Source organism: Girardinichthys multiradiatus, chromosome 7 (assembly GCF_021462225.1).
Source record: "Girardinichthys multiradiatus isolate DD_20200921_A chromosome 7, DD_fGirMul_XY1, whole genome shotgun sequence".
NCBI lineage: Eukaryota > Metazoa > Chordata > Actinopteri > Cyprinodontiformes > Goodeidae > Girardinichthys > Girardinichthys multiradiatus.
This window is the reverse complement of record NC_061800.1, coordinates 30,938,786-30,957,299: the sequence shown is the minus strand read 5'-3', so window position 1 is coordinate 30,957,299 and position 18,514 is coordinate 30,938,786. Positions and strand designations below refer to the sequence as shown.

The 18,514-nt window shown below is 44.3% G+C and overlaps 1 protein-coding gene across 1 annotated transcript in view; it reads left to right on the top strand.

Annotated features, from left to right (window-relative positions):
* Positions 1 to 18,514, top strand: part of pfkla (phosphofructokinase, liver a) — a 22,076-nt gene continuing 3,562 nt past the window's right edge. Inside the window, exons 1-18 of the mRNA XM_047370634.1 lie at positions 1 to 249; positions 1,833 to 1,906; positions 2,025 to 2,102; positions 3,318 to 3,507; positions 3,614 to 3,779; positions 5,182 to 5,226; positions 5,302 to 5,410; positions 5,562 to 5,657; positions 5,902 to 5,994; positions 14,984 to 15,109; positions 15,227 to 15,291; positions 15,672 to 15,735; positions 15,826 to 15,972; positions 16,055 to 16,125; positions 16,354 to 16,441; positions 16,535 to 16,687; positions 17,724 to 17,888; positions 17,977 to 18,038. Of these exons, the coding sequence (XP_047226590.1) occupies positions 165 to 249; positions 1,833 to 1,906; positions 2,025 to 2,102; positions 3,318 to 3,507; positions 3,614 to 3,779; positions 5,182 to 5,226; positions 5,302 to 5,410; positions 5,562 to 5,657; positions 5,902 to 5,994; positions 14,984 to 15,109; positions 15,227 to 15,291; positions 15,672 to 15,735; positions 15,826 to 15,972; positions 16,055 to 16,125; positions 16,354 to 16,441; positions 16,535 to 16,687; positions 17,724 to 17,888; positions 17,977 to 18,038 (1,877 nt within the window). The 5' untranslated portion in view covers positions 1 to 164. The remainder of the gene's footprint in view (positions 250 to 1,832; positions 1,907 to 2,024; positions 2,103 to 3,317; positions 3,508 to 3,613; positions 3,780 to 5,181; positions 5,227 to 5,301; positions 5,411 to 5,561; positions 5,658 to 5,901; positions 5,995 to 14,983; positions 15,110 to 15,226; positions 15,292 to 15,671; positions 15,736 to 15,825; positions 15,973 to 16,054; positions 16,126 to 16,353; positions 16,442 to 16,534; positions 16,688 to 17,723; positions 17,889 to 17,976; positions 18,039 to 18,514) is intronic.

Here is an 18,514-nt window from a genome sequence, read left to right as displayed (position 1 = left end):
CACGGAGAGGTGTGACTACTGTAGGGGGGGCTCCTCGGATATACAAGGGTTTGGTTTTAACCCGCTGCCAACAAGGAAGCGAACAGCTGGGATAACACCAAACTAACGGGATTCGTTTCGTTTTTTACATTTCGATATCTTTGCCGTGAGGTGAGCGGGTCAACATGACTTCCATGGACTTGGAGAAGCTGAAAATGACGGGGGCAGGTCGGGCCATAGCGGTGCTGACCAGCGGTGGAGATGCACAAGGTGACCTTAGAACTCACCCTTGATCTGCGTTGTGGTTTAATATTTAAAACCTGTAGCTGCATGCATGGGTGTTAAACCGTGTTTCCGTGCAGGTCTGACCCCACTAACTTGGTTTGTTTACATATGGATGAGCTCATTTCCACATTCACAGATGATCAGTGTGGATTTATTTATGTTTACATCTAGAATCTAGGCCAAATGTCGCAAAAGGCCCACATTAGGTGTAGTATACGCTAATTATAACATTATATTTGAGGGTTTATAGGATTCGGATGTGGACAGGGCCACAGGAGGCTCTGGGTAGATTCACAACCCATGCAATGATCCCTGCTAACATCTTCGAAATAACACTATTACTACACAGACTAACTACACTAAATTGTCATATATCTATGTAGTCCAATATAAATATAATGTAAAATGAAAGGTTCCGGAAAGCCATTATAGCTGCAGGAGTGGAGCAAATTCTCCCTGATGCATATCCATACATTTAAAGTAGCTGCAGCTTGCAAGATGGAGTTATTGCAGGTTCTAGTCTATGAATTAAAGATCTGGTCAAGTTTTTTTTTTTTTTTTTTTTTTGCATTATTTAATCCTAAATCTAATGTTTCTATTTTTAAGCCTTAAAAATCCAGCATTCCAATACTAAGTTGTAAATTCTCTTTATGCAAGTCTCATCTGTTTATTCAATGCTTGCGTTTATTTTATTTTTTATAATTTTTTTGAGAGATGTGTTGGTGGGATTAGTTTGTTCTATGATTTGCAGTTCTAACTCTGGAATGGGGGTTTCATCACAATGTGACAAAACTACAAGCCCCATGATGCAGGGAAGCAATAGTTCCCATTTAACATATTCCTGCTCCTGAAAAGGATCAACAAGTTCATGACATGTCATAAGAAAATGTCCATAGTTCTTGACACTTGGCTTGAAAAGAGATTTCCATAGTTGGCTAAAACCTGTAAGGTCAGTAATTATTAAGTTTCACCTAGAAGCTGTTGGTGCTGGGTTACCTTGGTGTGAAGGAACTCGAGTCACATGTCAAGATACACCAACCTGAGTTAATAAAGTTATATTTAGCTTGTTTAAGTTGTCAGGTAAGTTAAAATGCAACTACATGGATAATGTGTTATTACTCAGGTCATCTCATGAAATTACTGCTAATTTAAAAGCAATAGAGACAGCTAGTGTCTGTTGAATCACATCAGAAGTAGATGTAAAGCTGGAGATAAGATTACCACTCATAAGACTTGTTTCGTATATTTGTTCTAAATACAAGTATGTAAAACCAAATCCAGTGGTTTCTGCAATATAATCACAGCCAACTCAAACGGATTCGCTCACACTATTATGCAATAATGGTGAAAGGCTTAAATGTGAGCCCTGCTCCCCTCCCCCCACTTACAACACTCTCAGTAAGCCTTATGTGTCATGATCTGTTCAACAAATCTTGTTGAGGACTGTTGTTGCACAGAGCAAATGGCACCTTTGCCCAATAACTGATAAAGAAGTCAAATACAGCAGCACACAATTTAATGTCCTCATAAGAAGCAATGGTGGAACAGTTACGCTGTTTTTGACCCAGGCATGAACGCCGCTGTCCGAGCCGTGACCAGAATGGGCATTTATGTTGGGGCCAAGGTCTATCTCATCCATGAGGTAAATAAGAGTTTTACAACCAGAGTGTAATTAACACTCTGGTTATAACCGCGGCCAACTTCACATCCTCTTTTATGGCTTAGCTGGGACTGATTGCAATGTTCTTATGATATTTCAGGGATACCAAGGCTTGGTGGATGGTGGAGACAACATAAAGCTTGCACACTGGCACAGTGTGACCAACATCATCCAGCTGGTGGGTTGAAATGTATTACTGTCTCCTGGAACTGCCTTTTGCACAAAGTGGGTAAAGAAGCACCCACCAAATAGCTTTTTATATTCCATCTTATCTCTTTGACCTGGGCTCCAGATCCCCATTATGCCAGTTTACTCTCATGAAATACGACAGTTTATGACCTTTACTCAACCAACATAACTCTCAGTGACCTGGTAGACATTGCTTATTATTGACTATAAAATAACTCAGCTGGAAGAAAAAAAAACTTTAAATCATCGCTTGTCAAACTAAATGCCTCAAGGCAGATGGCTATGTTTGTAGGGGAAAAATGTTTGTTACACAAACGACCAAAACTACAAAAGAATGAATAGGAGATGGGGTAAAATGACCACAACGCTACCGGGAGCTTCAGTAAACAAAGGCGTGAACCAATAAAACCAAAGAAACTACATCTAATTTAGGTATCACAAAGTCTGTTAGGTGCTTAAATCCTGATGTTTTTAAATATTCCAATAAATATTTCATCTATCATGTCTTCATCTCATCATAACCATTGATAGAAGTGCTGTTCATAGCCAGCTTTAGTGTTCAAACAGCATTACCTTGGTCAGAGTGATGGGCAGCCAGCTGACTGGCACTGCAAAGCAAAGGTGAACTCTATCCAACTAAATATGGTATGTCCTTAAAAGTACTTCAAGCTATAGGAGCAGCATGACAGAAAAATATGGCAATTTTGAAACCCTGACTGTTTAAAACCTTGGTGTACCTCGTCCATGTATGTTCTAAACACTGAACATTCATGAACGTCTTTTCATTGCTTTTCCATGTAGGCCAATCTCTCCTTGTCCAGCTTATTAAAAAACATTAGAAATTTGACTTTTTTAACACATAGGTCTCTTCCAAATTCAGCCTTAACAAAGTTATTGAAAGTCAGGCATAGTTATGCATTTAAAATTTACTCCGACCACCATGTAAACATCCCCCAGACATCTTTGTACATCTTTCACTTTTCAACCACAATTTGACATTGTTTAGACAGAAGGCAACATAGTCTTTTCTATCTCTGTTTGGTCAGAAGGTTATATTTATCCTGCTCCTGCCTTTATGAGTCATGATCACACCGTGGGAATCCTTTGCTGTAAAAATACGTGAGCAAAAATGTTTGCCCTAGCCTGTCTTTTCAGCAACAGATCATTCGTTTTAGCTTAGTTTTATGTGGCGTCTCTGCTGCAGGGTGGCACAGTAATCGGTAGCGCCCGCTGCAAGGACTTCCAGACGCGTGAGGGTCGCATCGCCGCCGCCTTCAACCTGGTGAAGAAAGGCATCACCAACCTGTGTGTGTGCGGCGGAGACGGCAGCCTCACGGGAGCCAATATCTTCCGCAGTGAGTGGAGCGGCCTGCTGGATGAGCTCGTGCAGAAAGGTCAGCTGCTCTCGGGAAACTGTTTTAAGTTTTGTTTTTACTCAGTGTATTGTACCTGTGCTGTATAAATGGTTTTAAAGAGGAAATGACATCTGTGGGTCTTCAGGAAGGATCAGAGACACAGATGCAAAGCAGTACAACAAACTGAACATCGTCGGACTTGTGGGATCAATAGACAACGACTTCTGTGGCACTGACATGACCATTGGAGCTGATTCTGCGCTGCATCGCATCATGGAGATAGTCGACGCCATCATGACCACTGCAAACAGGTCATAAGTTTTCAAGTTTTCTAGCCAGTACAAGCATGAGGAAGAATGTTCCCAGGTCTGACAAGACCAACCATTATTCTTTGGGCAAATTGCAATGTTTGACAGTGAACTAACACAGCCTGCCATGCTTAACACACCCTCCCCACAGTGAAACATGGCCGTGGCAGCATCATGCTTTGGAGGTAGGGTTTTTAAGCAGGGACAAGGAAGTCAGCCATTAACGAAGGGAAGATTGATTGAGCTAGATTTAGGGCATGTTAAAACGGGTGTCCGAGTCTAGTCCTGGAGAGCTACTGTCCTGCAGCTATGCATCCCTTCTCCAGCACACCTGAGTAATCTAATGAATGGCTCATTGCCAGGCTTCTGCAGAGCTGAAGGAAATGCTGATGAGGGAATTGAGCCATTTAACAGATGTGTGTTGGAGAAGGGATGCTTCTAAAGGTTTCAGTATAGTTGCTATCGAGCGCTGGACCTGTGTTAGAGGCTACAAAAAAATACTAGGGTCCGCCTATAATGGCCCAGTCCAAGTCCAGACCTAACAGAGAATCTTTGGGAACACTGGGAATTTTATATTTACATCCAGCCCATCCAATCTGACTGAGCTTGAGCTATTTTGCAAAAGAAAAAAAAAGAGAAGTGCACAACTATTGACTGTCGGGGGGGAATACAAATGCATTTTTCTTACTATTCCTAAAACATGTTGAGAACCATGTATTCTTTCCACTCTATAATCAGGTGCTACTGTGTGTTGGTCTATCATATAAAATCCCCAATTAAATACTTTGTAGTTACACCATGATAAAAGGTTCAAGAGGTATGATTTTTTTACAAGACACTGTATGCTCTATGTGTTGCTTTTTAATTTGGATCTTTATTATTGACTGTTGATTTTTGGATTAAGGATGTATGTTAGAGGTGAACTGGAAGGCTACAAATCAATTGCCCACTGGGACTAATTCTGTTCTTTGAGACTGACACTGGTATTTAGCAGATACTGCTTAGAAACTGTTCATCCAAGCAGTTATTGTGAGATCGATGAATATTTTAGGCTCAGTTACCAATCAGATATAAAGATATAACAACTTACTCACAGAAATGAAGTTGTGAAAATGTTTAGCAATTATTGTTTGCAAAGCATTTTCTAGCTTCCTACACCTGAGCATCTAATATTTGTTGTTTTAGTGTTTAAAGTAATTAATATCTTTGGGGTTTGGACAGTTGCCTACATTCAGCTCTCCACCTAATAACTATAAAACAATCATAAGTGTGTGTAGTTAACGAGGCAGTATTTGTGCCCCCTAATCATATAAACTCAGCAGAGCATTTCTGCCAAATCTTGTCCAGACTTGCACTTTTTACAAATGTTTCAATGCATCATGCAGTTTTTCTTCCCTCCCTACAGCCACCAGCGCACTTTTGTTCTTGAAGTCATGGGCCGCCACTGTGGGTGAGTAATATCCGGATTTTTCTCTCTTTTGATGTATCTTTCTATACAGCGCTAATTTGTGTGTTTTGCCTGAAGGTATCTGGCCCTGGTGTCAGCTTTAGCATCTGGAGCAGACTGGCTCTTCATTCCAGAGGCTCCTCCGCTTGAGGGCTGGGAGGATCGCATGTGTGCTCGTCTGGAAAGGGTAGAGCGTCTACACGCATGCACAAAAACAATCCAGATTTCATATTAGGATCAGGTTCATGCTCCCTATACAGCATGCCAGAGTACCGCTCAGACACACGATTGTCCTGATTCACTCTATCCTCTTAACATGAGTTTCTGTTCGTTTTCAGAGCCGAAACAAGGGCTCAAGACTCAACATTATAATTGTTGCAGAGGGAGCCATTGACTCAAATGGAAAGCCGATCTCTTCTGCTGATATAAAAGATGTGAGTTCTTTGATTTAAGGACTTGATCACGCTTATAATGACTGTCTGTGTGTTCAATATGTGTTAAAGGAAAGGGCGCGCTACTTAACATTAATTTGAAAAGAGTGTATTTTGTGATATTTACCTCCCTCTGATGCTGCTTATAAGGACATGTTATCGTTTCTAGAGTCAGTTCTTTTTATTTTTCATAATTGTGTAAAATGTAACGGACTATTCACTGTAATCCCTGTCCATCTGTGTGAAGCTGGTGGTGAAGAGGTTGGGCTATGACACCAGGGTGACGGTGCTCGGCCACGTTCAGCGAGGAGGAACTCCGTCTGCATTTGACAGAATACTGGTGAGCTGCACATGGTTCTTCACACATGACAACAGGGGTTTACTCAATGGGTGTTTCAGTAATTTAACAGCATTTAACAGTTAATTATAGGTCTAAACTCAATATTCTCAGACTTGGATTTCCCTTTTTTAAGGAAATAAATGACAAGGGTGGTTGAACAGTTTTTAGTTAATTGTATCAGGATAAATATTAATTATCGGCATGGACAAATAAACAGTTTTGGCTTTTGGTCTTGATACAACAACTTTACACAATTTTCAATAGGAAGAGAGCTTCTCTGATCAGTCTTATCCTGGCGATACAGATTTCTTATCTTGTTTGCTATATAACCCGCTGATTCAGATTATAAGAATGACAACGCATGCAGAACGTATTTGTGTAAACTTTGTTGTAATTTAACAGTTAAATGCTACTGTTACCATTAAAGAAGAAAGTGGTTATGTTTTTTTTTTATAGAGATAGAAGGTTTAAATCTCATTACAAATGTAGGGATTAAGTTATTTATGCATCGAGACGTATTTCCTTAACGTTTTTACTATAACTCAAAATAAAGTACATCTCAGAACATGTTGTTTATTGATAATGTTATAGATGCATTATAGCAAGATGGCGCCGACGATGGCAGCCTCGGAGCTTCGCTCTCTCTTTGTTTTTGTATTTTGTGTGTTTTTATGTTTTTCGAGCCACAATCCTGTGGTCTCATTCAGTAGAGAGGATCTTCTCAACATCAGAGAGTCCTCTCTTGGGATTTTTTCACCATCTTTCATCATTCCGAGGTTCACTGAGCTTCTGGCAAGCGGAGCTGCGGCGCTATACCGGATTCTACGCCGAAAGCGTCGAAGGGGAAAGCATGCTGGTGCGCTGGTAAAGCTCCGAAAAGAGGACTTCGCACACCACTGCCTTCAATCCACCTGGTAAATGTCCGCTCTCTAAACAACAAGATGGACGAGCTGCTTCTCCTCACCGGTAAAAACACGGACCTCCGCGGATCAGCGGTTCTCTGCTTCACCGAGACATGGCTGAGTGAAAACATCCCGGACCGCGCACTGCTGATGCTGAACTTCCAGCTGTTCAGAGCGGATCGCAGCGCGGAGCTATCGGGGAAGAGGCGAGGAGGCGGAATCTGCTTTTATATAAATGAAGGTTGGTGCAGAGACGTAAAAGTGCTGGAGAAACATGTAGTCCTGATCTGGAGTCATTTTCCATAATCTGTAAACCGTTTTATTCACCGAGAGTTTTCCTCGTTTATAATAATCGGCTCATATTTTCCACCGCATGGCTGCACTTCTGCCGCTGAAAAACATCTTGCTGAGCTGATTACAGACCTGGAGAAAAAATACACGGACTCTTTCATCATAATACTGGGAGATTTTAACAGAGCAAACCTCTCAAATGAACTCCCCAAATACAGACAGCATATTAAGTGTCCCATCAGAGACAAAAACACACTGGACCATTGTTACACAGCTTTAAAGGACTCATATCAGGCTGTTACCAGGGCTGCTCTGGGTTTTTCAGATCATTATCTAATCCACCTCATCCCAACCTACAGGCAGAAACTAAGAGCTTCCAAACCCAAGGTTCACACTGTTAAAAAGTGGACTGAGGAATCAAAGCAGATGCTACAGGCCTGCTTTGAATGCACAGACTGCACTGTTTTTGAAACTTCAGCCACCGACTTAAACCAACTAACTGATGTGGTGACATCATACATCAGTTTCTGTGAGGACATGTGTGTGCAGACCAAGACGTTGTGCACCTTTGGGAACAACAAGCCATGGTTTACTCCACATCTCAGGAATCTGCGCAGGGAAAAGGAAGAAGCTCACAGCAGTGGAGATTGGGCAGGCAGGCCAGGAACAAACTAACAAAGGAGATCATAGCAGCCAAGAGAAACTATAGTGAGAAGCTGAAGAACAGCCTTTCTACTTGTGAAACTTCAGCTGTATGGACCGGTCTGAGAAACCTGACTGCCTATTGGAGCCCCCCCACCCATCCTGAACAGAGTTGTCTCCTGGCCAACCGTCTGAATGGCTTCTACTGCAGATATGACAAGAAACCATTCACACCTCAAATCATCCCCTCCACATCCCATTCAGGAACAAATTTCTCCCATAAAGTAACCAACCCCCCACCATCAGATCCTCTGCCTGCACTAAAGATCTCCGAGGAAGATGTAAATAGGCTCTTTCAGCGCATGAAAACAAAGAAAGCTGGAGGACCTGATAACGTCTCCCCATCATGTCTGAAAGCCTGTGCAAATCAACTCGCTCTGATCTTCACCCGGATCTTCAACAAGTCACTGGAGAAATGTGAGGTCCCCTCCTGCCTCAAACGATCCACCATCATCCCGGTTCCCAAGAAACCCACCATCCTAGGATTAAATGACTACAGGCCTGTAGCCCTGACGTCTGTGATCATGAAATCCTTTGAGCGGCTGGTGCTGAAGCACCTGAAAGACATCACAGGCCCCCTGCTGGACCCCCTGCAATTTGCTTACCGAGCAAACAGGTCAGCAGATGATGCTGTTAACTTAGGTCTACACTTCATCCTGCAACACCTCGACCACCCAGGGACGTACGCCAGGATCCTGTTTGTAGACTTCAGCTCGGCCTTCAACACCATCATACCAGACATCCTCCACTAGAAGCTCACACAGCTCAACGTCCCAGCCTCCACCTGTCAGTGGATCAACAGCTTCCTGACGGACCGACAACAGCAGGTGAGACTGGGGAGCATCTTCTCCCGAACCAGATCAATAAGTACTGGTGCCCCCCAGGGGTGTGTTCTATCCCCACTCCTCTTCTCCCTGTACACAAATGACTGCACCTCATCGGACTCGTCCGTGAAACTCCTGAAGTTTGCAGATGACACCACTGTCATTGGACTGATCCAGGACTGTGATGAGTCTGCATACAGACAGCAGGTGGATCGGCTGGTACACTGGTGCGGTCAGAACTACCTTGAACTCAACCCACTCAAGACTGTGGAAATGGTGGTGGACTTTCGGAGAACACCACCCCCATACACCCCCCTCACCATCCTCAACAACACTGTATCGGCCGTGGACCACTTCAGGTTCTTAGGAACCACCATCTCTGAGGACCTGAGATGGTCTTCACACATAGACACTGTTCGAAAGAAGGTCCAGCAGAGACTGTACTTCCTGAGGCAACTTAAGAAGTTCAACCTTCCACAGGAGCTACTGGTTATCTTCTACACTGCCATCATTCAGTCTGTCCTGTCTTCATCCATCTCAGTGTGGTTTGGCTCATCCACAAAACAGGACAGGTCCAGACTGCAACGAGTAATCAGGACTGCAGAGAGAATAATCAGAGCTGACCTTCCCTCCATCCAGGACTTATACAGGTCTAGGGTCAAGAAAAGAGCTGCTAAAATCTCTGCAGACCCCACACACCCTGCACATAAACTGTTCAGAGCTTTACCTTCAGGCCGCCGCTACAGAGCACTGTTCGCTAAAACCAGCCGCCACAGAGACAGTTTCTTCCCCCAGGCTGTTTCTCTGATGAACATTTAATAGAGTACAAAACAACAGCATACATCCCCCAGTGGGCCCACCACCTGCAGGGGGAACCGTGAGGGACCGGTGCAAAGAGGATTGGGTGGCGGACGAAGGTGGAGACCTCAACGGCCCGATCCCTGATGCTTAGGCTGGCTCTAGGGACGTGGAATGTCACCTCGCTGGGGGGGAAGGAGCCTGAGCTTGTGCGGGAGGTCGAGAGATATCGACTAGAAATAGTCGGGCTCGCCTCCACGCACAGCGTGGGCTCTGGAACCCATCTCCTTGAGAGGGGATGGACTCTCTTCTACTCTGGAGTGGCCCACGGGGAGAGGCGGCGGGCTGGTGTGGGTTTGCTTGTTGCCCCCCAGCTCAGCCGTCTCGTGTTGGGGTTTACCCCAGTGGATGAGAGGGTTGTATCCCTGCGCCTTCGGGTTGGGGAGAGGTCTCTGACTATCATTTCAGCCTACGGGCCGAGTGGTAGTGCAGAGTACCCTGCCTTCTTGGCGTCCCTGTCGGGGGTGCTGGATAGTGCCCCTCCCGGGGACTCCATTATTCTGCTGGGGGACTTCAACGCCCACGTGGGGAACGACAGTGACACCTGGAGAGGCGTGATCGGGAGGAATGGCCTCCCCGATCTGAATCCGAGTGATGTTTTGTTATTGGACTTCTGTGCTAGTCACGGATTGTCCATAACGAACACCATGTTCAAACATAAGGGTGTCCATCAGTGCACTTGGCACCAGGACACCCTAGGCAGGAGGTCGATGATCAACTTTGTTGTCGTATCATCAGACCTTCGGCAGCATGTTTTGGACACTCGGGTGAAGAGAGGGGCTGAGCTGTCCACTGATCATCACCTGGTGGTGAGTTGGATCCGCTGGAGGAGGAGAAAGCTGGACAGACTCGGCAGGCCCAAGCGCATAGTGAGGGTCTGCTGGGAACACCTGGCGGAGCCCTCGGCCAGGGATGTATTCAACTCCCACCTCCGGGAGAGCTTCGACCAGATCTCGGGGGATGTTGGAGACATAGAGTCCGAGTGGACCATGTTCTCTGCATCTATTGTCGATGCTGCTGCCCATAGCTGTGGCCGTAAGGTCTGCGGTGCCTGTCGTGGCGGCAATCCCAGAACCCGGTGGTGGACACCGGCAGTAAGGGATGCTGTTAAGCTGAAGAAGGAGTCCTATCGGCTGTGGTTGGCTTGTGGGACTCCTGAGGCGGCTGACGGGTACCGTGAGGCCAAGCGTGCTGCGGCCCGGGCGGTGGCAGAGGCAAAAACTCGGGCCTGGGAAGAGTTCGGTGAGGCCATGGAGAAGGACTACCGGTTGGCCTCGAAGCGATTCTGGCAAACCGTCCGGCGCCTCAGGAGGGGGAAGCAGTGCTTTGCCAACACTGTTTATAGTGGGGGCGGGAGACTGCTGACCTCGACTGAGGACATTATCGGGCGGTGGAAGGAGTACTTCGAGGATCTCCTCAATCCTGCCATCACGCATTCCGTGGTGGAAACAGAGGCTGGGGACTCGGGGTTGGACTCTTTCATCACCCAGGCTGAAGTCACCGAGGTGGTTAAAAAGCTCCGCGGTGGCAAGGCTTCGGGGGTGGATGAGATCCGCCCTGAGTACCTCAAGTGTCTGGATGTTGTAGGGCTGTCATGGTTGACACGCCTCTTCAACATTGCGTGGCTGTCGGGGACAGTGCCTCTGGACTGGCAGACTGGGGTGGTGGTCCCCCTTTATAAGAAGGGGGACCGGAGGGTGTGTTCCAACTACAGGGGGATCACACTCCTCAGCCTCCCTGGTAAGGCCTACGCCAGGGTATTGGAGAGGAGAGTCCGACCGATAGTCGAACCTCGGCTTCAGGAGGAACAGTGTGGTTTTCGTCCCTGCCGTGGAACACTGGACCAGCTCTATACCCTCTACAGGGTGCTCGAGGGTTCATGGGAGTTTGCCCAACCGGTTCACATGTGTTTTGTGGACCTGGAGAAGGCATTCGACTGTGTCCCTCGTGATGCCCTGTGGGGGGTGCTCCAGGAGTATGGAATCGGGGGCCCTTTATTAGGGGCCATCCGGTCCCTGTACGAGCGGAGCAGGAGTTTGGTCCGCATTGCCGGCACTAAGTCGGACCTGTTCCCAGTGCATGTTGGACTCCGGCAGGGCTGCCCTTTGTCGCCGGTCCTGTTCATAACTTTTATGGACAGGATTTCTAGACGCAGCCAAGGGCCGGAGGGGGTCTGGTTTGGGGACCAGTGGATTTCGTCTCTTCTTTTTGCGGATGACGTGGTCCTGCTGGCCCCCTCTAGCCAAGACCTACAGCATGCGCTGTGGCGGTTCGCAGCCGAGTGTGAAGCGGCTGGGATGAGGATCAGCTCCTCCAAGTCCGAGGCCATGGTACTCGACCGGAAAAGGGTGGCTTGTCCTCTTCAGGTTGGAGGGGAGTTCCTGCCTCAAGTGGAGGAGTTTAAGTATCTCGGGGTCTTGTTCACGAGTGAGGGAAGAATGGAGCGGGAGATTGACAGACGGATCGGTGCAGCTGCCACAGTAATGGGGGCGCTGTGCCGGTCCATTGTGGTGAAGAGAGAGCTTAGCAGAAAAGCAAAGCTCTCAATTTACTGGTCAGTCTACGTTCCTACCCTCACCTATGGCCATGAACTTTGGGTCATGACCGAAAGAACGAGATCACGGATACAAGCGGCTGAAATGAGCTTCCTCCGTAGGGTGGCCGGGCACTCCCTTAGAGATAGGGTGAGGAGCTCGGCCATCCGGGAGGAGCTCGGAGTAGAGCCGCTGCTCCTCCACATTGAGAGGAGCCAGTTGAGGTGGCTCGGGCATCTATACCGGATGGCTCCTGGACGCCTTCCTCGGGAGGTGTTCCAGGCACGTCCCACCGGGAGGAGGCCCAGGGGACGGCCCAGGACACGCTGGAGGGACTATGTCTCTCGGCTGGCCTGGGAACGCCTTGGGCTCCCCCTGGGGGAGCTGGAGGAGGTGTCTGGAGAGAGAGACGTCTGGGCGTCTCTGCTGAGTCTGCTGCCCCCGCGACCCGGTCCTGGATAAGCGGAAGACGACGAACGAACGAACGAACGAACAACAGCATACAGATGTTGCAAATGCACCATTTATTTATTTATGTGTATATTGTACATTGTAAATATGTATATTCTGTAATGCAAAAACAGAACAAAAGAGCAAAGTGTACCGGAGTCAAATTCCTTGTTTGTATGTATGAACTTGGCAATAAAGCTGATTCTGATTCTGATGGGAAGCCGGGAGGCTTCAGTAATGCATTTAATGAACAGGAAAAAAAGGCAGATTGTTCATTTTTTAAGTTTAAATGAAAATTGGCCGATTTAACGATTCAACACTAGACAAAATACCAGAGTTGAGAACAACAGAAAAAAAAGGTAATGTTGTAGAGCGTGTTTTTGCGTAAAATCTTTAATAATTCTAAATACAAATATGGTGTTGGATTATTTATTTAGAGAACATTTTTGGGAGGATATTTCAGTCTATATGGTGTGATTCTAGTGCTGTACAGTATCTACATAGATACATTTTACTAAGTATTATTCTGGGTAAAATCGAGTGATTAAAGATACCTTTATCAGATCTGACTGAAAGGACCATGTTAATAAAAGGGATTGGGAACATTATAGTGTTCACTGAACACAGGGCGAACAAAGTGTGATGACAATCAATAATTTTGTAATTAACGGGAAACATACCTGATAATTTCTGCAAACCCCATAAACTGATCATAAGGTTGGTAATGTTACCTTTGCAACTTTATAAGCTGAAATGATTATGGTGTACCATTTAGCAGCACAGATGTACAGCCTAATGTAGTTGCTGGAGTGAAGAAGCCCATTTGATTAGTGCGTTTTAGAGCTATTTTTCTGTTTGTGAGGTTTTGGATTTATACAGTAATAAATTTATAGACAAAAAGATTGTTTTCAGATTTTAAATACTTTTTGTTGCCATCTGTGGTGAGGTTTAAGCCAGAAGCTCCCCTGCTCGGCCTCCTCAGCAAGGTCGTGGAGAGCTTGCTTTCTAATAGGTCCTCGGACTCCGAGGGTTTTCAGGAGCAGCTGTACAGATGCCCCGGTGAACCCTCTACATCCAACCTCCCAGTTTGTGAGCACGTTGCTGATAGGTCCGCATACTTGTCCTTCTTTCGCTCGTATGCGATGGGATGGTCATTTCTACCATGATGACTGCTCTGGCAGGTGCTGACCAGAGCACAATGTCTGAGCGCCGAGCTGTCATGGTGATCTCTGTGAGGAACTTCAGGTGCCAGTCAAGATCGACTGCCAACTGCCATTCGCCTCCCAGTGACAGGAGGGACCATTCTGTCTTGGTGCAACTCTTCACTTTTGCCCCTGGCCTGGTAAACTAGATCCACTTCTGGGCTGCAGGTGGGTTGATCCTGTTAACTTCCAGGTTGCGGGCCTCCAGGATCTCTGCTAACTTGCGCAGGACCATGTTGCTGCCACCTGAATCTGCCCTGAGATAGAGCCATCTTGCAGCCAGAGAGGATGTTCTTCAAGTTTGGGTTTATCATAAATATCAAGGCGAAAGGACGCGAGGACTAATGTTAGTGCTGATGTGAATGTGTCTGAAACTACGACCTCCCTGGATCCTTTTTAGGAAAGTCATCTGTGTTCCCTACCCAGAATATGTGCATTATCTGTCTGCCATAACTGTCTACTGTAACAATGTAGTCACAGATATGGCAAATCACGATTAATTATTTTTTTTAAGTTTATCTGTTAAATTTCTGCTAAAATTAAGTGTTGAGTTTTTAAAATTAAATTTAATAAGTGAAGATTCCTTTGGTTTTAGAGTATTAGATTTTTAGTCCCAGTCTCTGAGGGCTTTCCATTAAATGCTGGCAGATTGCAACATTTGTTTGTTCTCCCCTATTTATAGATGTCTAAACTCATTGCTGGACCGGACCGTGTTTACAACATTGGTCTGTTTGTGTAACAGTAGGGGCAATGGCCTGGGCAACGCTTAAAGCTGGTTTTCCTCCTCAGGCCATTGTTTACACATGAATTCATGTGAATCCAAAGAAAATTTGAATGGATTTTATGTCTGTAATTGGATCTGACTTCATCCTGGGAGTTTACTGAGATTAATTAGATTTATCTGATCTAATTCTGGACTAAACTGAGTTGTATGTAATTTACATGAATTGGACCTGATAGTCTTGTGAAGCGCGTTGAGATGAAATTATTAACTGGAACAATATAAATAAACTGAATTGAAATTGGTATACAGTACATGATGACCAGCAAACAACTCACATGAAATCATCTTGAAAACTCATAATGACTAATCTGTGATGTCGAAACCAGTCAGTTTGCTTCTTACTGGTTCCCTTCTGTCAATCTAAGATGTCGGAGAGCAGCTTGCATGCTTTCATCACCCTCACATTCACTCTTGTCATTTTTATATGGACGTGTGTTTGCAGAGCACCAAGCTGGGTGTGGAGGCAGTCATCGCCCTAATGGAGGCCTCTCCGGACACTCCAGCCTGTGTCATCGGCCTCTCCGGCAACCACACGGTCCGCTTGCCTCTCATGGAGTGTGTGGAAATGGTGAGTCCAGCTCCTCTCTGGTGGAGCTTATTTAAATGGAGGGTAGTCATGTGATGGAGTGGGGGTCGGTCATGGTTTTTAACAAAAATGAGCTAACAATTTAACAATTGTTTGCAGACCAAGTTGGTGCAGAAAGCCATGAAAGAGAAGAGGTTCACTGAAGCTGTCAAACTTCGTGGAGGGTAAGAGCTAATTTATACTGGATTCCATGTCATGCTGCATTGATGCAGTAATTTATGCAAAAGGAGGGCACACCAAGTATATACTGTACAGTATATGGATATACTTTTTAGTAGGCTGCTATTTCAGTGTTAAAATTCCTTTTTAACAAGTATTATTAGTAATATTACAGTAATATATAAATTTTATGAGAAACTGAATTTTGGCTTTTTATTAGTTGTAAAACATAATCATCATAGTTAATAGAAATAAACACTTTATGAGTAATGAATTCAAACAAAATGAGTCACTGTTTAAATGTAATAATTAAAATTAATAAAGTTTTTTATAATTTATGGAAATGCTCCAGCATAACTAACTATAATGTGTCTTGTTTATGTAGGAGTTTTGAGAGCAACTGGAACATCTACAAGCTTCTGGCCTTCCCAAAGCCTGACGTTAACGAGGTTAGTTTGTCACACATTAACTCTTACTCGTGTTTTTTAGCCCTAAATGTGTAAAACATGTTATATGTGACCTAACTTCTGTCACCTCAGACCAATTACTCTGTGGCTATACTGAATGTTGGAGCTCCAGCTGGAGGCATGAACGCAGCGGTCAGGTCAGCCGTAAGAGTTGCACTTGCTCATGGACACAAAGTCTATGGTGTCCATGATGGCTTTGAAGGACTTGCCAATGGATTGGTGAGGATTTGTTTTTGTAACGCAAATGTTAGCAATCATCAATCATTTAAAAGAAGCTGTTCATCCTCCCGTCCGCGTGTAGATATCCGAAATGAAATGGCACAATGTGGCCGGATGGACGGGCCAAGGAGGTTCCCTCCTGGGGACCAAGAGGTAAACAAGAACATTGTTTCTGTTTTATTCCCTGAGTTTGCTTCGTGAGTACATAAATTTGTAAAACACAAATATATATATATATTTTAGAAAAGTACAAACCTAATTTTTAATTATTTATTTTTCTTTGAGGAAAAATACTTTACTTTTGTGTTGCATGATTGTCAAGGGTCATAAGAAACATAATAAATTCCTCAAAGTGATTTTGAAAAATGATGTCTTCTTCAGAACCCGTCCTGCCACATGCATGGAGAAAATTGTAGAGAATATCGGCAGGTTCGGCATCACAGCTCTGCTTGTAATTGGAGGATTTGAGGTATTTTAGGACAAAACTCTTTATTTTTATTTTAAATACTTAATATTATTCATTGAAAGCTTCAGAGTTACAATCCCCTTGTTAATTTCAAAGGGATACGAAGGTGTGCTGCAGCTGTATGAAGCCCGGAGCCGCTTCAGTGAGCTCTGCATCCCCATGTGTGTTGTCCCGGCCACCATCAGCAACAACGTCCCAGGAACAGACTTCAGTCTGGGAGCAGACACTGCTGTTAATGCTGCCATGGAGGTACGTCTGAGCAGACTCCACACTTTTAACAGTTCATCTTTAAAGGTTCAGGTTTCCAATGAATTATATCATTAAAATGTGAGACTTTAGATCCTTTACGTATACATGGCGACCCTCATTTATTGGCAGCCACATTAGAGGTGTGTAATGAATCTTTTTTTGCTCACTCTGAAATATAAATAAATAACCAACCCTTTAATTTTGTTGAAATTAGTCAGTGGGAAAACCTCTACTAGTCCATTTAAAGTAAACAAAACAAAAATATTTTATTTTATGCTTTATGTTTAAGGTGATCTAGGGTGTTTGGTAGGCATGCTAGAAAATCCTACCATCACAATTGTAAACATGCAGAGTTTGCTAAATGCTACTGAGACTTTTTAGCTGGAACTGATTTGTTTGGATGAGACAAATATTGAGCTTTTTCTTTTTATTTTGTGGCACCTTTATTCATTAGTATTCATCAGGACGAAGGGCAGACAGAGAGGGGGTTGACAAAAGCCTGTGTCTCAGGGTTGGGAATTGAATCCAGGACAGCTACGGTGAGGACTGTAGCCTCCATACAGAGCGAGTTCGCAAACTTGGATGGCTGCATCCAAGTTTGTTGCTCATATTCCCCCTTAGCTTGGACTAAGGGGGAATATGTGGAGATCCTTCTCTTGTTTGAGATACTGCAAACTGTATAACCTATGGTTTTGTTAAACCAATCATTTGTTAATATGGGGTTTTCTCCACTGAACAAACATACTCAGATTTAAGATTGGAATTTATCATTTATAATTTTTTTTATGGTGCTGAAACAAAGGATTAACGTATTTTAAAGCTTTTTGCACATCTTTACCAGTGGTGCAAATAAATGTAGCCAGCACTGTGGTCAAAAGGGATGTTTTGGTTCTATCTGTATACCTTAAAGGCTAAAAGATGGAGACAATCAGTCCTTTTTATCCCTCTGAAGGAAATACATCAGAATGGTTTGTCTTTAAAATCCTTTTTTTTAAAATTCTGGGTAAGTTTGTCTCATTTTGAACTTGTTCTTCAGGGATGCGACAAAATTAAGCAGTCTGCTTCCGGGACGAAGAGACGAGTGTTTGTGGTTGAGACGATGGGTGGGTACTGTGGTTACCTGGCCACCTCCACTGCTATCGCTGTGGGTGCTGATGCTGCTTACATATTCGAAGAGCCATTTAACATCCATGACCTCAAGGTGAGACCGAAATGAAAAAAAAAAAACTGTTTGTGTTTTTTCCTTCTGTTAGTTTAATTTATCCTCTTCAAATGTGTCCTGCTGATAGACCAACGTGGAGCATTTGGCTGAAAAGATGAAGCAGGACATCCAGCGAGGTCTAGTCCTAAGGTTTGTAACCTGCCAGGGCAACTTCCAATCTTATGATTTCCTACATCTGAGTGAAGAATTTGTTATTAAAACATGAAACTCAAACACAGTCCATGCAGTAAGGGCATATTTTATAGTGGAAAGAGTGGCTTCCAGTGTTTCAGGATTTTCACTACATTTCTGTCTTACCGGTTCAGAATAAAGACTGAGGAGGGGTTAATGACCCCAGCAAGAGTTTCAGTCGGCCGAAGTGCAGTTTAGACAGAACATTTAAACAAGTTTTAACAAGTTTCTAGCTGACCTCCTCCTGTTTTTAGCCTTTTTTAAACATTTTGTCTGACTAAACTAAGTTGATGCTAGATTTCAGTAGGTTAAATTCATGACTTTCTACAACCTGGGTAAGACCGTTATTTAAAATGTACATGAATAATAAAAATAACTTGGCAATATCAAGTAGTAAGATAAATATAGGCAGGTTAACTTTGTATTTTCAACCT